The 22,044-nt window shown below is 55.1% G+C and overlaps 2 protein-coding genes across 6 annotated transcripts in view; one reads left to right on the forward strand and one right to left on the reverse strand.

The window, feature by feature from the left end:
• CFAP99 (cilia and flagella associated protein 99) overlaps positions 1 to 21,016 on the reverse strand; it is a 38,434-nt gene extending 17,418 nt beyond the window's left edge. The window contains exons 1-5 of the mRNA XM_041751449.1: positions 20,917 to 21,016; positions 12,532 to 12,659; positions 3,986 to 4,130; positions 2,761 to 2,855; positions 389 to 501 (exon numbers count right to left, since the gene is read on the reverse strand). Coding sequence (XP_041607383.1) covers positions 389 to 501; positions 2,761 to 2,855; positions 3,986 to 4,130; positions 12,532 to 12,642 — 464 coding nt within the window. The 5' untranslated portion in view covers positions 12,643 to 12,659; positions 20,917 to 21,016. The remainder of the gene's footprint in view (positions 1 to 388; positions 502 to 2,760; positions 2,856 to 3,985; positions 4,131 to 12,531; positions 12,660 to 20,916) is intronic.
• Positions 21,017 to 21,637: 621 nt separating this feature from the next.
• ZFYVE28 (zinc finger FYVE-type containing 28) overlaps positions 21,638 to 22,044 on the forward strand; it is a 115,824-nt gene continuing 115,417 nt past the window's right edge. For all 5 annotated transcript variants that reach the window (XR_005987490.1, XM_041753643.1, XM_041753644.1 and 2 more), the window contains exon 1: positions 21,638 to 21,761. Coding sequence is in view for 4 of the 5 variants with exons in the window: in XM_041753643.1 (XP_041609577.1) it covers positions 21,723 to 21,761 (39 nt within the window). In the remaining variant the exon portion in view is untranslated. The remainder of the gene's footprint in view (positions 21,762 to 22,044) is intronic.

Genomic DNA, 22,044 nt, shown 5'->3' on the forward strand with positions numbered 1-22,044 from the left:
GCTGGGACTGAGGACTTTCCTCCAGAACAGGGGCAGCTCCAGGGACACCCCGAGACCCCAGGGCCATGGTTTTCTTCCCCACAGAAGGGCTTCTGTCTTCCCCAGGCCTCTGGGTCTCCTGCGTGCAGCTGCTATGCACAGTGGTCTGCTTGGGCCCAAACAGTCCCTCTGTCCCCAGTAAGATAAAGTGGTCCCCCAACCCCCCCATCAGAAGGGAAACAATGGGGGCAGCTTCACCCTGACCCCAGCAGCCTCACGGAGTCCAAGGGCAGGGCCTCCCACTGTGGGTACTGGCTTATACCAGTGAAGCTGGCATTTGGGACACAGGGCCAGGCAGCGGGGGCAGCTTTGGGGCGTGGGGTGCAGAGAGGCTCCCAGCCTGGCCCACCTCATCAGGGGGTCGATCCAGTTCTCGCTCACATGGGCGGTCTCGTAGATGAGGCTCCATTCGTCCTTGATCCAGGAGCACAGGCTTAAGGGGTTGAACAAGAACCCGAGGAACTGAGAGAGAAGCAGAACCCTGAGGGAGGCGGCTCAAGCCCAGACCCCCCGCAGCCGGGTGAAGCCCCCAGTTCCCCACACAAAGCCAGTGTCCAGGGGGCAGGTGTGGCTAACACACTGTGAGAGGAGGCCTCTGTCCACGCCAGGGTAGGAGGCCCCTCAGGACAGGCCCTCCCTCCCCAGAACAGAGAGGGGAGCCTGACTGCTGCTCACCTGCCCCCCATGCTGGTCTGGGGTGCCTACTCTGGGGGGCTGGCTGCCCACCTCACTCTGGAGCATGCCGCAATCCAGCAGGACCCATCCCCCTGGTGGGGACCCAGTGCTGGAGCTGACTGCCCAGAACTGGAAGGCTCACACCCACTTCTGGAGCATTCCTAGTGGGGACAGATGGACTGCGGCCTGCCTCGCTCACCCCATGGGTTCTAGAATTCCAAGAACGGAGTTGCATTGTTTTTTGCCACTGCCCCTGCCAGGGGTGGGCTCCAGGACTGAGCCGCCCAGCCAATCCACTGAAGTTGTCTTCCCTGGCAGGGCCTCTTGTGCCCTCGGGAGGGCCCAGCCCTGCTGCAGCAGGAACTTCCAGCGGCCCCAGGCTCCTGTTTTCTAGTCTGGGCCTCTAGTCTACCAGATTTGGTTCTAGAAGGCACAGCACAGCTTAGCTTCTCAGTGGAGGCCGGCTATCTGGGGACTGGACAGAGGGGGCAGTCCATTGAGTGTCCAGCCACTCCATTGGCTGGGGTGGCCCTAGCCAAAGGAGGTGGCCATCTGCACTGCTGGGAGGAAGCTCAGTCCCCCACCCCTTATCTGAGGGTCAGCTATGCCAAAGGCCTATTGGGGGGCTGCTCTGTAAGGGGCATGCACCAAGCTGAGCCACATCCCAGCTTTGAGGGTCTAGTCTGGCTAAGGGGACCACCACAGGCCACTCAAACCAAGTGCCCAGAAAACTGGCTGTAAGGTGACGCCACATGCTGAGTCCCCCAGGAGAGCTTTGTGTGGACTATGATGCCCCCATCTGGGTCCCCTACAGCGTGTCCTGGGCCATGGGCCTTGACTGGGGGTGGGCCAGGCAGCATGGGGGAGAGGTATGTGTCAGCAGCTGGGTCCCCGCTATGGGCCTCTGGGCTCTGTGGGTCTGGGCCTACTGCCCCTGGGGCTGCTGTGGGGCTGCATGTCCGGCCCCTCACCCCAACTGTGGGGTGAGTGCCAGCAGGATGACCTCCCTGGGTGGCTGTGAGGATGAAGCAAGAACTGCTCACAGATGAAAAAAAAAAAAAGAAAAGAAAAAAGAACTGCTCACAGATGAAGCCTGACCCATAGCATATGCTCCATGGGAGCTGGCCAACAAAGGACAGTGGGCCTCAAGCCCAGGCTTCGTGGTCCTGCTGGCCCCAGAGTCTGGGTGTCTCAGCTTTCTACACAAATAACAGGAGTGGCCCTGGGCAGGGCTGGTGTGCAGCCTCCCCCGATGAGGTGCCTGTCCTCAGGGCCTGCTCGGAACTTTGCTCCCTTACCTGCCCCTGAGTCCCCCACACCACGCAGCCTCTCTTGGAAGGACAGGCTGCCCTGGGTCTGCAGTTTGGTCATGAGTCAGAAGGGAAGGCTCTGGAAGCCCAGACTCCAAACAGGCAACAGACCTCTGCCAGCACTCACCAGGACCCTAAGGAATGGGAGTCAATCCCCCGGGGACAGAGAGAGCATCTCTGCAGCCATGAGAGGGTACCAGCTTGTTTATGTCGGCATAAACCCAGCAGGGTTTCTTCCATTAAAATGAGGTAAGGGGGATCCCTGGGTGGCGCAGTGGTTTAGCGCCTGCCTTTGGCCCAGGGCGCGATCCTGGAGACCCAGGATCGAATCCCACGGTGCATGGAGCCTGCTTCTCCCTCTGCCTATGTCTCTGCCTCTCTCTCTGTGTGTGTGTGTGTGTGTGTGTGTGTGACTATCATAAATAAATAAAAATTTTTAAAAAATTAAAAAAAATAAAATAAAATGAGGAAAGGTAAGAGGTTGGCAGTAGATGGGACACATATCTGCCCTTGGGTTTGAGAAGAAAACGTAGGGGGCACCTGGGTGGCTCATATGGTGAAGCATTTGCCTTCAGCTCAGGTCATGATCCCAGGGTCCTGGGATCGAGTCCCACCTCGGGCTCCCTGCTTCTCCTTCCCTCTCTCCCTCTGTGTTCTCTCTCTTTCACAAATAAATAAAATCTTAAAAAAAAAAAAAAAAGAAGAAGAAAAGATGGGGCAGGTGGGGGTGGCTTACCTTGCACATTTTGTCCAGGGGCTGAGACCTGATGATGTCAGAGAAGAGCTGGAAGCCGAGTTCGTCCAGCTGGAACGTGGCCAGGTAGCAGATCACTAAGGAGACAAGGCTGGTGAGTGTGCGGACGACCGTGGGGTGTCCTCCCCTGCACCCCCTAGCATCTGATCTTGGGGCCAAGCATGGTGGGTGGCCAGGGGCAGGAGCTCCACCTGGCACCACAGGAAAGTGACAAGATGATGCAAGAGTACAAATGGCGCTGTCTCACACAGGGGAGTATGTGGTGGCTTTCACACCACTTCCTCGCACCCTAACTCATTTGATGAGTTCTCAGAAATTCCCTGCATAAAAGTAAAATCATTTTGGATTTCAGTTTGTTAATGCTAAGAGACCAAATGGCCTCAAAGCCAACTGGCACATGAACCTCCCTGGGCTTGGTGAGGGCCGTCTGAGGCAGGGACTATTTGCCATACCCATGGGTAGGTGGGCCAGTGGTGTGCTGCTGGTGAGCCAAGTGTCCTGCAGTGCGGGCAGAGTACAGGAGCCAGCTTAGCTACCCAGCACCCTGCACTCTCCTCTTCTCCTGGGCAGGAGCACGAGGCCTAGTGCAGGGGCTGGGGATGGGGGCTGAACCAACTCCCTCACTGGAGACACTGGTCGCTGTGCCCATAATGTTCTCCACATGCCAGAAGGACAGGTGGCCATTAGGGGCCTTTAAGAAGCCAGGCAGAGACATCTCATGTTTAATCCCCTGCTGGACAGTCCCAAGTGTGGCCATCAGGCTGGCCCTGCCCCTAGTCCTCAGGCTTTGAGGGGTCAGGAACTTGGTAGATGATAAAGGCTCCTTATTTCACCCGGGCTGGCCTTTTAGAGGCATTCTCTCTAAAGCAGACTGTGTCCCTCTCAGAGATCAGAGGCTCTGCACCTGGACAACAGGGCCTGAGGTCCGCCTGCCTGGAGCCTGGCCCTCAGCCTGCAGCCTGGCCCTCAGAGGGCCTGGAGTCCGTGTCCGTGTCTGTCAGGTGGATTGTGGTCTGCCCATCCAGGTAAGGGGCCATGGGAGACCACGGAAAGCAAAAGTGCTGCAGAAACACCAGGAACTGGTGTCCTGTGCGAACCCAGGGAGTGTCCGTCTGCTGCCACCTCACTGGATCACACCTGCTGTTGTGAGGCTGTGGCCCTTGTGCAGGAGGCCAGCGCAGCAGGCCCGGCCCACGGGGACACCTACCCTCAAAGAGGTTGTAGTCAGCCCGTCGGCAGAGCCAGCCAGCCCGCACGTAGAAGGCATCCACCACCACAGCCAGCAGCTTCTGGTACTCTAGGCACCCCGACAGCACCTCTAAAATGAATGCCTGCTTCTGGGGGCTCAGTGTCTAGAAAAGAGACAGCTGGGAGGGGGCCGGGGCCAGGGCCAGGCGTCCCCTCTGTGCCAGGGGAGAGCCAGTCAGGGCACCTCTCCCAGAGCAGGTGGTGAGCCCACGGCAGACCCCAGGATGCGGTCCCCCAGGGGCTCCTGGTAGTGACAGCGAGCTGGGGGCCCAGACAGAAATGAGCCATTCAAACCAACAACCCCAAAGGATGAAGGTGTGATTTCATGTACAGGAGCCCCAGGAGGAGCTGGATCCCCAGGACAGAGCATGGGGTGAGGCAGACAGCTGGAGTTTCACAGGGACAGTTTGCGTGGGGAAGATGAGGAAGTTCTGGCGGTGGAGCGTGGGGAAGTGGGGATGTATTAACACCATCAAATCCCGTGCTTTACATGGTTAAGGTGGCAAATTTTACACCACCTTAAAACAGGTAGGCTTTACCACAATGAAAGAAAAGGGCAAAGTCTTATAAAGCATTTCAAATGAATTATTAGAAAAGTAACCCCAAAGAAAAAGAGAACGGTAAGGGGGCCTCTGTGGGACTTGTCAGGTGTGCCAAGCCAGGTGAGGAATTGCCAGGAGCAGGAGGGATTGCACTCTGCTCTCCGGGGGTAGGGGTGGGGGTGGGGGGCAGATGCCAAGGAGCCTTTCCTGCAAGCATCCTGGGAATACGTTTTGGGTAACTTTACACCCTGTTCCTGTTCCCTTTAACCCTGCAATCACACTTCTGGGAACCTAAGGGAACCCTCCAAAATGCAGGAGATACCCACACACTAGAAGTTTAGGGCATTTAATAAAACTCTTTAAAGCTTTTTCCCCCCATTGTCTGCCTTGTTATAAGCTTGAAATGTCAGCGGTTTCTGCCTGTGTCTGGCTGGCCTTTGCCATTTGGCGATCCCGTCGAAACTGAGGAGTGCCCTAACCGAATGTGCTTGAATGTCACCCTTGCACAGCTCTTTATGCTGAAAGACAAAATGTTTTCCCTTGCTGCTGGACATACGTTCCAAACTTTTCAACTTTAGGAGAAAATAAAAAAACCTGTATCTTCCTGTATTAAATTTTAGACTAGCTCATATATGTTGTATTAAACCTGCCATATCAATTGTAATGTACAGATTTTGCAAATACTATGCTGTATGTGATGCCCAACTGTACCCGCAATGCACATGTAATACATTCATGCCCAATAAATGTTTTACTTCTTTCTGAAAACAAAAAGAAGTTCAAGGTAAAGGGAGAAAGTAAGAGCCTAAGTTTAACCAGGGGCATGGGGGGTGCTGTCTCCCATCGCAGGGGAGCAAGGCACCCACTGCCGTGATGCTCCTGCAGAACTCAGAATGTGGCCACAGGACAGATAATGTGGGATGAAGCCCGGGTGTGCACCTGGCCCCTGACAGGTGCAAAGCATATCAAAATCAACTCACCTGCAGAGTTGTTAAAAAAATTTTTTTTTACCAATATATTAGATACAGTTTGGTATCTCATTTTATTTTGCATTTTTAAAGAAGATTTTATTTATTTATTTGACACAGAGAGAGAGAGAGAGAGAGCACAAGCAGGGTGAGCAGCAGAGGGAGAGGGAGATCCCAGGACCCTGAGATGGGAAGGCAGCCGCTTACCCCACTGAACCACCCATGAGCCCCTTATTTTTCATTTTTTTTATTATCAGTGAAATTTTCATACATTTACTGGATATTTATTTGTACTTTTGTGAATTATCAGTTTACATTATTGGCTACTTTTTATTGGGATGATATTTTCCTGAATTTTATGAGCTCTTTATATAGTGAGACAATTAACATATTCATTAATATGATAGTTATTTTTGTGAGTTTGTAATTGGTCCTTTAACTTTGCATATTTTTTGGCACAGAGGTTTCTCTTTTTTCTGAGGCCAAATCTAACTTTTCCTTCATGGTTTCTTCACCTGTTTTCGGAGAAATGGGACCACCTGAGGGGGCCTGGAAAAGCCACAGGACCTGGGAGAGCCTCTGTTCCCACACGTGTGGTGGGGCATCTGCATGTTGTCTCGGCAGACAGTGTCGCTTCCCCTGCATCACAGGGGCTGGAAGCCCGAGGATCATGTTCTTCAGTGGGTTCTGCCTCTGTGGTTCTGGACACAGCTTGGTCCTGCTCTAGGAGAGCCAGCAGGGTGTGAGAGACGACTTCCCTCTTCCTTCCCTGGCAGAGGTGACAGATATGCCATAGGTGCTGCACAGCGTAGCCCTGGCTGTCCCAGACTCAGGTTCTGAAGCCTTCCCCACAGCTCCCCAGCTGTACTAAATCCCTGGCTCCTCCCAGTACCTGGTAAGGGCCCAGGTAGTTAGGTTCTCATGCTAATACTCTCCTGTGATGCCCTCTGCTCTCAGGCTCCATTGCAGGCTTCTGGTCTCCTCCCTTTTGGCATGTTGGGGTGGGGAGCTCAGGGTCCATTCCTCTGGCCCAGTTTCTTCACTGTCTGCAATCACCCCCTGGGGCACCTCCTCCAGTGGCAAGGCTGAAAACCTGCCCTTCCCAATGTGTGTCCCCAGCCAGCCTTCCCAGACTCCCAAAAGCTCTGTCTCCATCTGTTCCTCCCCCCCATCTCACCCCCTGGTTTCTGCCTGAGGCCAGCCTCCTGGGCTTCGCCCCAACCTGCCCCTCCCCAGCCTTCCTGTCTCATAAGCACAACCCCTGCTCCCAGCTGTCCAGACCAGACCCAGACCCCTTGATGCCTCCCTCTGCCTCCCACCCAACACCTCACGGGCGGGCCAGGGGAACCCAGCTGTGCTCTGGCTTCTCCTCTTGCCTGTCCTCTATTTCCAACCTGGCCACCAAGTGAGATCATGTCTGTCTTTCTTCAGAACCTTCCAGAAGGAGTCCTTACAGTGGCCGGTGAGGCCCTATGGGGACTGCTCTGCCCTATGGGGACTGCTCTGGGTCCCTCTGAGTTCTTACCCAACCATGGTTCCACTCCAGCCCCACTGGTCTCCTTCTGCTTCTCATTGGAGTGTCCCCTCTAGGCCTCTGTGCTGGCTGTTCCCTCTGCCTGCAATGCTCGTCCCCACACACTTGCTCCTTCACTCCCACTAGGTCTTTGCTCAGGTGCTCCCTGACCTCCCCACAGTCAGATCCTGGCCAGCCGTCTCACCTAGCAGCACACACTGGCAGTTATTCGCCCTTTCCTGCTAAAATGTCACCCCGGTGCTCATGAGGGAGGGAAGGGGACATCCTGCCTCTGCGGGATGTACAGATTTTGCAAATACTATGCAAAGGCTGGGCACACATGGGGTCTCCTTCCACGGTCAGCTTTGGTCCCTGCAGGCAGGCTTCTGTGCCAATTTCCCCCTCATGGCCCTCTGACCCCCAGTCTATGCCCACACGGGGCATGCTTTGTCCAGCTCAGCCCAGGGATCTGTGCAGGCAGGTCGGAAAGCAGTGAGTCAGCGGGGCCAGAGCCCAGGCTGCATGACTCTGCAGGATGCCTGCCCACAGTATCCCCCCTGCCCCCATCTCTGAGGCTCAGACAACAGTGACTCCGCTTCTCATGAATTACGTCCGCGTTTGGGAAGTGTGAGTATGTATTTTTAATAAGGTCAGAGCCTTGAGCCCGAGGCTGGAAGCCCTGATGCTGTAAGTCCCCAGTAAGGAGGTCAGGCAGAGCTGGATGGGGCCTGGGGCCTAGAACACATAGAACCATGTGGTAAATGACACCCTGCCCTATGGGGGAGGCTGGGCCCAGGGCCAGGTCCTCACTGCTAAGGAAGGTCAATGTAGCTGGTCACAGAGAAGAGACTGAGGCCTGATGGAGGTCAAAGGGCACTGAGCTCCAGGCCACTTCCTTCTGGCCAGACTGGCAGAGGGTTGCTGAGGCTGGGCTGGCCAGGCTTTCTCCAAAAGGAGGTAAGACAAGGGCGGAGTTGCAGAGGGCCCCAGTACCAGAGCTGAGCCTTAGCCCCAAACCAGCCTCGGTCACGGAACCCAGAGGGTGGTGGTTACCCAAGAGCCTCTGAGTTTTCTGATACCATGGCCCTTGGCCAGCCCCCGGGGGGCGGCAAGCCTTTGGGTAACAGTTTCATGGACAGTCCTGGGAGATGGGGGGCCTGGGGCAGAGGACTCAGAGGCCTGCAAAACTGCCCACCATCAGCAGCCCCTGTAGGAGTTCCCAGATCCAGCTTGTCTGTCGGCACCAAGGAGTTCAGGCAAGTGAGACCAGGGCTCAGGGCAGGAAAGGGGCTGGGGTGCATATTTCAGCACCACGCAGAATACCTAGGGTCCCCTGCTAATCTGTGACGCCAAAACCAAAGCCAGGGAAGAAGCAGAGAGAGAAAGCTGAGGTTGCCAGATGTTGACATAACCCCTCCTCCATTCTTCCTGCCCAACAGAAGAATGCCATCTCATCATGGTTGGTATGCTCAGTGAGAACTTTTTCCAGGCCCCTGCTGATAGAGCCATGTAGCGAATTTTTTTTTTTTTTTTTTTTTTTTTTAAATTCAGGAGAGACACACACACACAGAGAGGCAGAGGGAGAAGCAGGCTCCATGCAGGGGAGCCCTACGTGGGACTTGATCCCGGGTCTCCAGGATCACGCCCTAGGCTGAAGGCAGCACCAAACCGCTGAGCCACCCGGGCAGCCTGCAAATGGCTTTAATCAATGAGATTTAATGGCTAATTGTCAGGTGTAGCCTCCAAAAAAGCTCTTAGAAAGTTATGCAGATTCACCTGTACCTGCCTTATGCTATTTGCCTTCCTCCTCTTTTTACCTGGGATATGGATGCAATGCTGGAGACAGGGCAGCCATTTTGTGGCTATAAGACAAAGGTATATTCTAAGGAGGGCCAAGCAGAGAGGAAGAATGTATTCCTTTTTTTTTTTTTTTAGGAGAATGCATTCCTAATGACACTACAGAGCTGCTGCGCCCATCCTAGACTGCCAGTCTGCAGAACGCTTCTTATATGAGCAAAGATATCTCTAATTTTGTTAAGCCATTACTTTTCTGGATTTTTTTTACAGCTGGCTGGCCACGTGGGCCTCTGGGAGTGTGTGGTAGGGGAAGGAGTGGCCAAAGGCAGCACTCAGCATTCATCCCCCCTACAGGAAACTCTCAAGTCCACCATTGTGGTGCTCAAATGAGATATTTGTTCCAAAGTGAGATTACCTGTGGGGAGCAGATGAGGAGTGGTGCAGGGAGGAACTCCTTCTCATTCCCATCCCTCCTGAGGGTCCGGCCAGGGAACACAGAATAACCCAGGCTTTCAGGCCAGTGCAGGCTGCTTGCTGACCACAAGCCTGGTTGCTGGTGCCATCATCCCCTCCTCCCTCCATCCCTCCTCCTTTCTTAGCTCCAGTCAGGCCCTCAGCGCTGCTGTCAGGTCACCTGGAGGCTGTCATCTGGAGAGGCTAGACCCCCATGTCTCAGTGCCTACACCCACAGTGGCAAGGAGGAATCCCTTTCTGATCTATAGATCAATCTGCAGAGAGAAAGTCAGTGTGTCCTTTCCCCAGTCGACAAGTCCTTGGACCTTTCCCCACCCTTCAGTCAGACCTCCTCTCCACCTGGTCCCCGGAGCCCAGCATTCTGGTAGCAAACCTCAGTGTGCCAACCTGGCCCCTCCATCCTTGGCCTCCCCCAGGAGGCTCCTTGTCTGAAATGTCCTGGGGCTGCTGTAACAAGTTACCACAAACTTGGCAGCTGAAAACAATAGGGATGACAGAAGTCCAGAACTGAGGTGTTGCAAAGTTGGTGCCTTCTTGGGGCTCAGAGGGAGAGTCCACGCTGTGCTTCTTCCCAGCTGTGGGTGGCTGCGGCAATCCTGGTGCCCATAATAGCACACAGACGTATCACCCTAACTCTCCTCTGGGGTCACATGGCACTTTTCCTTCTGTCTCCTTGTGTCCAGAGTTTTCTTTTCTCATAAGGTTTCTAGACACTGGATTTGGGGCTCAGCCTAAATCAAGGATGATCTTATTTTGAACTTCTTAATTATATCTGCAAAGATGGCATTTCTAAATGAGGTCACACTCACAGGTAACCAGCAGTTATGACTTCAACATATCTTTTTTTGGCACCAATAAACCTGCCCTCCACCAGAAGGCGGGTCCGTTTGTGTGCGGGGTCACTTTCTTCCAGGTGAGTCTTGAGCCTTGGTCTACCAGAAAGCCGTGGATGAAACCAATTTTCTGATGGCTGGAGGCAAGAGTGTGTTGTCCCGAGTGCATTAGTCTCCAGCACCACCTGCCTGGACTCAAGGTGGACATTTGAAAGGATCTAGGAGAACCGGCGAGTCAGAAAATGCAGCGGGGGATGCCTGGGTGGCTCAGCAGTTGAGCGTCTACCTTTGGCTTAGGTCGTGATCCTGGGGTCCAGGATTGAGTCCCGCATCAGGCTCCCTACGGGGACCCTGCTTCTCCCTCTGCCTGTGTCTCTGCCTCTCTCTGTGTGTCTCTCATGTATAAATAAAATCTTTAATAATAATAATAATAATAATAATAATAATAATAATAAACGCAGCTGCCTCTCCACCTGTGTGAGTGTTAGGGCCCCTGTCAGGGACCCAGGGTAGGACCCAGCACTTGGCTGGCATGTGGGCCTCCTCCCCACAGACACGCACACATGGGGCATCACGGCAGGACTTGCCAGTAACGATCTGTTAGTTGTGGGGGAAAGTGCCCCCCCCACTATTTGTTGTAATGAACCCAACTTTCTGTAATGGTGGTTACTGAGAAATCAAGACATTAACTGTGTGTGCTGAGCAGTGTGGGGGGAGGCAGCCTCGGGGGGACAGGGTCCTGAGTACACAGCAGAGGCACTAGGGAGCCTGCTTGGTGTCAGAAGGTGGGAGATTCGGGTGAGGTCTCTCTTTCAGGACGAGAGTAGCAGCAGCAGTCATGGCTGATGGCAAAGACGTGTGGCCGGCGTATGGGGGAGCTGCCACAGCCAAGCCTGAGCAGCAGAGGGGCCAGGCTGCAAGGGGGTACTAGGGAGCTGGTTCTGGCTGGGGACAGAGCATAGTGGCCTGGCCCCTGGCTGTCCTCATCACCTCCCCACCATGCCTAGGGTCTCAGGCAAGAGCTCAAGAGAGGGGTGCAGAGTGGGGGTGGGGAGCGCTCCCCAATCCCTGCCCAGTCCCTGTGGACCGCCCAGCCCAGCTAGTGGAGTGAAACTGCAGAGCAGGTCCTGGGTCAGCAGTCCCAGGCTTTCTCTTGGGGGAGAGTCTCCAGTTCCTGGAACCCCTCCAGCCCTGTGTACACTGCCCAGTGCCCCGGGCCCTCCTGCAGGCCACTCCCACCCACCCCGTCCTCTGTCCAGGTTACCAGGCTGCTGTACCACAAGCAGGAAAATGCCCTCCCACACCCGGAGGGAGAGGGAGTCCACCTGTGGCCTGGGGCCCGGCAGAGGCCACGGCTGAGCAGGTAATGGGGCCAGAGGTGGGGCCTGCCTCTCCAGGGGCAAGCACCCTAAGTAGCTCACAGGGGACCTGGGAGAGAAATGCAAGTGCGGCAGCAATTAGAGGCAAACCTCCCAGAATCAGTGGCCGCAGCCCCTTCCAGTGGATGCAGGTGTTCTCCTGCCACTGGATGGCAATGGGCAAGCAGCAGGCCCAGTGGCAGTCCTACAGCATTTCCCAAGGTAGACCTGACCCCCTCCGGAGGCTCCATCCCCCAGAGCCCATGTCTCAAAGTCCTGAAGGCAAGACCCCTGCAACACATGCTCCTCGGGCTCCCTGAGCACCCACCCTTGATGGATGGACTGATGGACACATGGCCAGAGTCCTGGATCCCAGGGAGGCCTCTAAGGGCTGTTGAGGTAGCAGGAGGTACTACAGTGCACGGCTCCCTTGCAGGCCCTCCAGCCCAGCCATGGGGTGGGGACTGTGTGGGGGCATAGGGATGGAGCTGGGCAGCTGGGGGGAAGGCCCCTTATTTCTTCCAGGTGTGGGTCACAAGATGAAGGAGCTGGGGCTCCTGTGGGCCATGCTGCCTTGGCCAGCCCCTGACTCTGTTGGAGGTTGGTCAGCTCACTGGCTGCCCATGCAAAGCTTCCCTGGGGAGGAAGCTGACTCTTAGCTATCTTCAGTTTTGGAAGGTACTGTGCAGATATGTCCCGGGTCACAGTGCTGTGGTTTCCTCTCACGAGACTGGTCCAATGCGTATTCTGGACGCCAGGAACGCCTCTTGAGGCACAGAGGGGTCCCAGCCCTGAAGGGCTCCCTGGGAGACACGGCAGCCACCATTGCCACGTACAGTGACGTTGAGCATGCCCAGCCTTTGGATGGCGAGGCGCTAAACCCACAGCCTCTCCCCAGGTGGGAAAGAAAGCAGCTATGAGGAAGGAATTTGATGTTGTTTTGCTAGAAAGTAACTAGCTATAGGACATGTGTTGCTGGCACACCTCCCAGCAGGCCCCGAGCTGCCATGCTAATCCTACCTGCAGGGAGGTAGACGCAGCCTCCAGGAACTGCTCAGGAATGTCCTTCTCAGGCTTAAATTTGTTCAATTGCTCAATGACAGTTTCAATGCATTTTCCATAGTAGGCCATCTTCCCAGAGCAGGAGCCTAAAAGAAAACCACTCCAGGTCATGCCCTCCATGACCTCTAGGCTATCAGCTCAGCAGTTGGCGAAGGCAGCCACAGAACACTTAACAACAGATGGGCCATCCCCCCCACCCCAGCCTGGTGCCTCTCACAGTGAGGCCTGCTAGCTGTGGTGACCCCGGGCCTGCTTCCTGGACTGTGTCCCTGCAGGCCTCTACCACCTGAGAGGCCTAGGCTGGCCTTGGGGAGCTGTCACCCACAGCCCCTAGAGGCTCCCAGGCTTCCCCCATGTGGCCCCAAGCCCTACAACTGTACACAGGTAGGGATGAGCCCTGGGAGGGGAGGGGGGCTCTGAGCATCTCAAAGCCCAGCTGGGGTTCAGTGACTGTTTATACAGCAGGTTTTGCCCAGAGGGGTGGGTAACCTGATCCTAAAAGGTTGGGGTGAGGAGAATCCTCAGGTCACCAGATTCAACACCCCCATTTTAAAGACAAGGGACCCAATACCCAGAGAGGTTGCATAGTCAGATATGTGGTCAGACCTTGTATGGGCACTGAATGTTCCAGAAACATACTAGCTCTAGGAGACCAGTTTGCCCAGAGACCCTCTCCGGGAGACCTCGGAGAAGCTGCTTGGGGGTGGGGCTGGGGCCTAGGAACTGGTTCTAACAGGGAGCCCCCAACTCGCCCTTAGAGGGGGGTGCCCAGGCCAGCAGGGGTTCCTCCCTACCCGCCTCTCTTGTTCAATGCTACCAGAACAAGGGGTAGACCAGCAAGGGGACCTGCTGGTCTTTCCAGCACCCACTGTTGGCAAAGCCAGGTTGCTAGTGCCCTGGGGACAGTGGAGGAAACTCCCCTCCCAATAAGGTGGAAGGGCTCCAGATAGCAACCCCCAGACCTAGACACCCCCACAGGGTGGAGACTGAGTGGAAAAAAAAAAAACCACTGCATACACTGTCCCTGGGGTCCCTGGGGGGATGACGCAGTCCACTGGCTGAGTCCCCCAACTGCTTTAAGGAGTGAGGGCCAAATGCCACCAGACGTGTCTGAGAACCGCTGGCATGAATCACTGGAACAAGCCAGCAAGAGGAAGAGCAGAAGCTGACAGCCGGTAAAGCCCAGAAACAACATGCCGCTTCCCAAAGATGAGCGATACGGTATCCAAGGAACGAGGAGTATTGGAGGAAAACAGAGTTCTTAGAAATTAAAATATGGCAGCAGAACTACAGATAGAAATAGAAGAGGTGGGAAGTAAAGCTGAGAAAATCTCCCAGAGAGCATAAAAAGATGAAGAAAGGGGCACCTGGATGGCTCAGTAGGTTAGGCATCTGCCTTCAGCTCAGGTCAGGATCTTGGGGTCCTGGGATCCAGCCCTGCGTCGGGCTCTCTGGTCCTCGGATTGAGCCCCGTGTCAGACTCTCCACCCCATGGGGTGTCTGCTTCACCCTTTGCCTTTCCCTCCCCCTCTGCCCCTCCCCACACTCATGGGCTCTCTCTCCTTCTCTCAGGTAAATAAAATCTAAAAAAAAAAAAAAAAAAAAAAGATACAGAAAGTAGGAGAAAAATCCCCAGAAAAGCAGGGAGCCACTGCAAAGGGTCTAAATGCCAATTAACAGGTGCTCCAGAAAGAGAAGAGAGGCATCACATGAGAGGATGTCCCCCAGCTGAAAGGGTCCCTGTGGACAGGGATCCCAAGCACCTTCTGTCACCAAGGGAGAGAGAAGCCTAGGAAGGGACCAGAGTGTGGAGTAGCCTTGGATTCCCCTGCAGAGAGAGCCCAGGAAGCAGCAGACAAGGGACTCAGAAGCAGGAGAATTTCCAGGAAGGTAACAGCAGGTGGCAGGCCAAGGACCCCAGAACCAGGGCACGAGCTCCAGCGGCCCTGCACTTGCTTGGGGCGGGGCTTCCTGAGTGTATTTTCCTTCCTACTCAGGGAATGAGGCTTTGACACCTGCCTTGGTCAAGGTCGGGATCAGTTGGGGTCCTTTCCCTTCTGCTGGCTGCACAGCTGGGCCCCACACCACCCAGCTCTGCAGGCCTAACTGGGGCTGTCCCCTAGGGGGCTGCTCTGGGGCCCAGCCCTAGCTGGGCAGGAACAGATGCCCATGGGAGCCTCTCCTGTGTGCAACCAGGAGAAAGTCCTCTCAGAACAGGAAATGCGCTGAAACTGCCTTGAAGCTGTGATACCGAGCACAGCCCTGGAAACCCAGCCTCAGGAGGGTCTGGATTCGGAGACCAGTCAGTGGTTCTGCAGAAACCAGGGCAAACTGCAGGTGGCAGCAGCGGAGACCCACAGAGGACTCTAGTGTGAGAGTCCCTATTTCCCCATCAGGTCTTGTCCCAAAGCGCACATGAGCATCAGCACCGAGTGAGCTAGCTACTGGCATGGCCTGGATGCTGTGGCTGCCCCAGCGGCCACCTAGAGCCACGTGGGCCCAGGAGAAAGGACCAGGGACTGAGGTGGGGACACAGGCAGGGCGCAGGCAGGGGCGCAGGCAGGGCACAGACACAGACCTCAGGAGGCTATGCATAAGGTGGAGCTCTCCTGGCCCCGAGTCCTACGGCTGCTAGGCCACTGAAGATGTGCGGCTTGGCCTATGTGAGGGCAGCAAATCATGACCCCTGCAGCCTGGGCCCGGGCCTTGGTGCTCCTCTAGGTGGGTTGCTGCCCTGCCCCACTCCTCGTCCTGCTATCCTACCCCTGGCAATGGCATCACTGACCACACAGAGGGCCACTCGGGGAATCTCTTCACTGGAGGCAGCACTGAGGGGTATGTAGCCAATTCTTTTTCCTTGGTATGGGGATCTGCACTCCAGGGAGCAGGGTCTGCCTGGGTCCCGGCTCCGAGTGAGTCTTGCATGTGGCCTGGCTTGCAGACTGCGGGAATGTCAGGCCTCGGGGTCCCTAGAGGAAATATTCACCTGGAAGAAGTCCTGGAAAAGACTTATTTTCACTGCTTGCAATCTTCACCCTAGCAAAATCTGATTTTCCTCAGCCTAATGCAGCTAATGAACAAACGGACATTTTATTTTTTTAAGTAGGCTCCATGCCCAGCGTGGAGCCCAACATGGGGCTTGAACTCACAACTCCAAGATTAAGACCTGAGCTGAGACCCAGGGTCAGATGCTTAACCAACCAAGCCACCCACATGCCCTGTGTCAAAGGGACCTTTTAAAGGCCACTGAAAACAGTGGCCACCCCCTCCTGACATCAGAGGATTTGCTGGGCAGGATGGAAGCCTCAAGGGTAGAGGGCTGCCTGTGGCCCCTGGGGATGAACCACTCATAACTGGTTACTTGTGTTCATGCAAACCCTTTCTCCTGGGCCCCATGTCTGACAGGCTGTGGGACATTTCTTGGTGAGGATCACCCAGCTGCACCAACTGGCCATAAACCTACTCACCAGTTCTCCCAGGCCTGGCCCTCCAACCCTTTTTTTTTTTTTTTTTTTAAGATTTTGTTTATTTATTCAGGAGAGACAGAGAGAGAGAGAAAGAGGCAGAAACACAGGCAGAGAGAGAAGTAGGCTCCATGGAGGGAACCCGATGTGGAACTTGATCCTGGGACTCCAGGATCACACCCTAGGTGGAAGGCAGGCACTCAACTGCTGAGCCACCCAGGCGTCCCTGGCCCTCCATCCTGTAGCACAGTCCTGGTCTTTCCAAGCACGAGGACCCAAGGCTTCTGGCCCGAGGCTCTGGCAGGTGGGCTAGGTGGCAGTGCTACCCTCTGAGGTGAGTGAGGTCTCAGGTCAAGGGCATCTCCTGCCACTAAGAGCCATTAACAAATCCCCCTCAGCTCCTGGGGGACCCAGCAGGGCCTCTCTAGCATGTCCTGCCCCTTCACAGCCTGGGGTCACAGTCCCAGGGGCCCCCTTCCTGCTTGCCCTGCTGTACCCCAGCTCTGTCTACCCAGGCTTCTCACTGGCTCACAAGCCTCTTGACTTGCATCTCCTGAACCTCGAATACTTAGTCCTCTCTGTGGTAAGCTCCTAGGCATTCCGCAACACCTGGTGCAAATAGCAGCGCCTGCAGAGCCGGCCTGCCTCCTCCTTTAGCTCTTCCCTTCTCTGAAATCACCCAACTTGTGTGATGCCCCTGTGAGCACCTGGCGTAGGACCCCACTTTCCTGCCTCTAAGTCCCGGCCCTTCCCCAGAGTTGGCCCCTGGCATGTGCCGCAGACACGTCTGTGGGATGAATGATGGGATGCAAAACTGTGCAAAAGGGTCAAGTACCCTAACTGGCTCTTAGTTTTTTGTTTTTGTTTTTGTTTTTTTAAAGATTATTCATGAGAGACAGACAGAGAGAGAGGCAGAGACACAGGCAGAGGGAGAAGCAGGCTCCATGCAGGGAGCCCAATGTGGGACTTGATTCTGGTCTTCAGGATCACGCCCTGGGCGAAGGCGGCACTAAACCGCTGGGACACCCGGGCTGCCTGCCTTAGTTTTAATCTGAAAGATGGCTTTGACATTCAGATATATCCAAGGTCTATAGACCTATCCAAAGACCACATTAACACTTTTTTAAACCTTTGTTCCCACAGATCCTATAGTTCAACAGGGTTCAGTTTTATTGTTTCACCTAATTGGAGAATAATTGATACCACAACAATGTTTACTGAGCACTAAATGTGGAAGACAACAGACCCTACAAGGGTTTAGGCTCCCTAGCCCCAAGGAGGCTTTCCTGCCTGTGGAGCGCCAGGTCCAGGCTGGTTCTGAAGCTTTCCCAACACCCAACAACACTTTGGGGTGAGCCCTAACTGGGTGAAAGGGACACCGTGTCACCATAAAGGAAAATAATATTTACACATTCCAGAGCTCACAGGGAAAGGACTGCAACTAGTGAAGAGTCTCTTTATAGAAACGATGTTAAGGATGTGGGTTTTTTTTTATCCCTCCCACCGACCATCACTTGGGGGCGTTGCCTTGGGGGATGGGGTCTGGCCCTTGACTCTACCTTCCCGCATGTGCTCGGAACACAGCTCTGATGGAGAAACACATGTAGTCAGGAAAGGGCTCCCTCCTGCACCTGATGTAGGTGCTGCTCCCAGGGCGGGATGGGGATGACTTCCTGCCCTCCCTCCTGTCCTGGAGTTTGAACATTCTGAACAAAGGATGCTTCAAGAGGCCCTTTGGTGATCTTGCAAGTCCACGAGGAACATGAGAACCGCCCAGGCCCTCCCCCCAATCCAGAGCGGGCCTGGATGGAACAAACTGGAAGCAATGAATGGATGGGCCAGGTGGAAGATGCAGAGGGGAGTCTGTGGTGGGGAGAGAGGGACCCCTGGGGAGCCCAGCTGGCGTGAACCATTAGTCCTTGCAACTCTGGCTCACTGTCCCCCTCAGGGCTCCAGAGGCAGGGGCTCTGCACACTTACCCTAGCAGAGAGCCGTGGTACCAGGACCGTAGATGTCAGGACAAGAGACATTTGAGTTCTGCATTCTCACTGAAATTAGCTTGTGAGCTCAGTCAACATAGTGACGTTTTGGGGTAGGAGACAGGTACTAAAGTCATCTGATTCTGATCCATGCTCTTAGCACCTCACCTTTGTTTTAATGGGGGTAAAACCAGATATGTGGGTAGTATTTAACTTCCAAGATTTAACTCCACTAATCAAAGACTTGACTGTCTCATATTTAAGGAAATTTTAAGGTGGGCTGGACCAAAGCTTCTCTTTTCTTAGCAAATCCTTTACAGAAAGAAACAAGATTACACAAGGTTCAAGTTCAAATCCCATCAGACCCAAAACCAGCCGCTAGAAAGGCTCCATTTATGTAGATACCAAATGTGTGTGAATTCAACTATATTCTTTCCCTGGCTTTTGATTCTGAGTAAAAGTCTCCTAAGGAATTTTTTTAAATTTTTTAAAATTTTTTTAAATTTTTATTTATTTATGATAGTCACAGAGAGAGAAAGAGAGAGAGAGGCAGAGACATAGGCAGAGGGAGAAGCAGGCTCCATGCACCGGGAGCCCGATGTGGGATTTGATCCCGGGTCTCCAGGATCGTGCCCTGGGCCAAAGGCAGGCACCAAACCGCTGTACCACCCAGGGATCTCTCTCCTAAGGATTTTTGCCATGTCATGCTCTGATGGCTTGTGCTTGAAGTACAGACCCACATGGCAGGTTTTGCTAGTTGCTCTTTAATCTCCACTCTCCTTTTCCTTCTGAGTAACAAAACACCAAATTTTGGTTGGGTTTATTGCTGCCCAATTTAAAGACGGTATTTCCCAGGCTCCCTGGCAGCTGGGTATGCCATTAAGTACAAGCGTGTGAGCCCTCCAGAAAGTCCCTCTGAAAGGCAGAGGCATATACCCTTCCTCTTTTCCATCCTGCTGCCTGGACTCAGGAAGTGATGGCAAGAACTTGGGCAGCTACCCTGGACTGTGAGGAAACCCATTCAAGATGGCAGAAGAGGAAGCCAGGAGAGTCTAGGTCCCTGATGGCTTTTTGTGGCTGCTATAATTTCCAGGATTGCCTCCCCATTAACCTCCTTTATGGAAACATGAATAATCTTATTTGGACCACTGTGATCTTAGGATTTTTCATTTTTCATTGCATGCAGCTCAGTCTTTTAAAAAATTATTTTAAAAGATTTTATTTGTTCATTTGAGAAAGAGAGAGTGCATGAGTGGACAAGGGCAGGGACAGGGAGAAAGAATCTGAAGTAAACTCTGTACTGAGTGCAGAGCTGGGTGAGGAGCTTGATCCCACAACCTATGAGATCATGACCTGAGCTGAAACAAGAGTCAATGCTTAACTGACTGAGCCCCCCAGGCATCCCTAGCTGAACCTAATCTTATACTGATACACCCACTTCCCTCAGGTCAGCCTTCCTCCCAAACACAGTTTCAACCTGGGAAGCATAGGAGGGAAGCCTCTGCAACAACAGCCCCAGCTTTGGAGTTGGCCAAGGACAGAACCATAGAGAAGAGTCCTCCAAGTGTCTACCCTGAGTCACGTGCTAGAAACTGGCTGTGGAGGAGCAGGTCTCACCCGGGCGGGGGGAGGATCGAGAGTCTGCTTGGACATGTTGCCTTTGAGGGGACTTGTTAGACTTTCACTGGCAAAGAATAGATACAGGGTTCTGCCATCCAGGGCGATGTTCAGGCTAGAGGTATAAGTTTTGGAAAGGTCAGGAGAAAGCAGCTTCTTACCAGATCACATGACCGCAGAAACTCACCAGGGAAGGAGTGGCTAGAAGAGCTTCCAAGGACTGAGTACTGGGGCCCCTAGTGTTAAGAGGCTGGGGAACCAAGGAGGCCTCCGCCAAGAAGACTGAGAAGGAGCAACCAGAGGAGGGGAGGCAGGGAGTGATCCATTCCAGCCAAGCGAGAATGGTGTGTCCAGGAGAGGAGCACTCAGCTGAGTCGCTGCTGCTAACAGTTCCAGGAAGAGATGGGGCTCTGATCACTGGACTTAGCAACACCGAGGTCAAGGATGACTGATGAAGAACTTTGGAGGAGGAGGTGGGTGAAAATCTGATCAGAGTGGGCTCCCGAAAGAAGAGGCAGAAAGAAATGAAGATAAGAAGCAACCTAGGGGGTGGGGGGTGCTGCTCCATAAGGGAGCTGGAGGGGAGTGGGGAAGATTAACTAGGTGCTCAGTAATGAACATGGCCCCCCACCAGCACACAAGGAAATCTCCGCGGCTGCCTGTGCCTAGACTCACTGCCTTTCATAGACTGGAGAGGTTAGGGATCCAGAACCATCAGAGCCTATAGCCCCCGGGCCACTGATAACGTGAGTCTCAGACAACAAGTTCTCTATCAAGGGAGATGTTACTTCGTTTCCTGCACCCCAAATCTGCACATTTCAGAACACCCAGAGCAGTGCTTTTCTTGATCTGGACCCCCTCCTTCAGCCAAGAGCACAGCAGCCTCTTTGTGCCTCAGTTTCTCCAGCTGTCAATGGGAATTTAAAATGTTTTGTATTCAACACATATTTGTTTTTAGCTCTCTGCTTGCGACATAAATAGGTTCTTGGATTTTGGATCCAAATTAGGGCACCGTTGGGGGAAGTGGTGAATATGAAAGAATATCTTTTTAAAAGCACCGTTTATTGTGACGATTTAAAAGAGAGAGGGAAAAAAGCACTGTCAACTTTAATCAAAGAGATGGGAAGAAGACCCAAAAGGTGGTTATCGAAAGCAAGATGAGAAGCAAAGAGGAAGGTGACTGGCCCACAGACCGTGGGAAGTTGCCAGAGCGATGCTGATGCTGAGGGAGCGCGCCCTGCCCTCCACCCTTCGGTCCCATCTGCTCCCTTCCCACCTCTTACCTGTTGGCCGGCTTCGTGGGCACTCCTGCCGCCGCACCTCCCGGCCCACTTTCCCCCGAAGCCACACCAGATGCCAGGGCCAGGGGGTGCAGCAGGTCTCGCGAATCCAGGCAGGTCCCCAACTCACTCCAGTTTAGCCAGGACCTCCGCCACCACTCGCGACCCCGGGTGCGCGCCGGGGTACAGTTTGGGCGTCGTCACCTAGCAACCAGCTTCACGCCCCGGCGCCCCCGGCGAAAAGACTACAAGGCCCAGAATGCACAGCGCCCGCAGCGAGGCCAAGGACGCCGCGTCCGGGGCCCCGCCTCCCCGCAATGCCCATCGGGACTTGTAGTTTTTCTCCCTTGCCGGGAGCTCCGGATCGCCCTCCGGCGGGGAGCGCGCCTCGGGCGGGGCGCCGCACGGCGCCGCGGGATTGGGCGGCCTTCGCTGCCCTCGGCGGGCAGGGGGCTCGCCGTGCGTCGGCGCATGTGCGGCGCGCGGCGCGGTGGCCGGCGAGGCGCGGGTGTCAGCGAGCTGCGAGGAGCCGGCGCCCCCGTGCCGGCGTCCGCCCGCCCCCTGGTCCGCCTGCCGCGGTGCTGCGGGGCCGCCCTGCGCACAGCTCGCGGAGCTTCGCGGGCTGCGCACCTGCCCCGCACACCTGTCCGGCGCCCTCAGTCCGGCCCCGCGCCCGGCCCCGCTCGCGCCAGCCGCCCAGGTACCGCGCGGGCCCCGGCCTGGCCCTGCCCCCGTGTCCGCCCCGCGCCGCAGCCGGGCCGGGAGCAGCGCTGCGGAGGCGAGGGCCGCGGGGCCGGGCGGGCGCGGCGATGATGAACAGGTTCCGAAAGTGGCTGTACAAACCCAAGGTGAGCGCCCCTCCCTCCCTGACGGACAGACCCTTCCCTGCGGTACTGACCCTCTCTCGCCTGCCGACACCCCCCAGCTCCATGCACTCTGTGACCCGCACACCGGGGCGCGGGACCCCACCCTCCCCCAGCCGGGTCCTGGACCCTCTCTCCTCCCGCCGAGCCCCTCCCCCCCAGCTCCACTCCACGACCCGCCCGCCCCGTTGCAGGATCACCCCCTCCCTAAGCCGGCTCCTGGACCCTCCTGCACCCCGGCCCCGGCTAGGGTGCGCTTCCCTCGCTG

This window comes from Vulpes lagopus, chromosome 4 (genome assembly GCF_018345385.1).
Source record: "Vulpes lagopus strain Blue_001 chromosome 4, ASM1834538v1, whole genome shotgun sequence".
Classification (NCBI taxonomy): Eukaryota; Metazoa; Chordata; class Mammalia; order Carnivora; family Canidae; genus Vulpes; species Vulpes lagopus.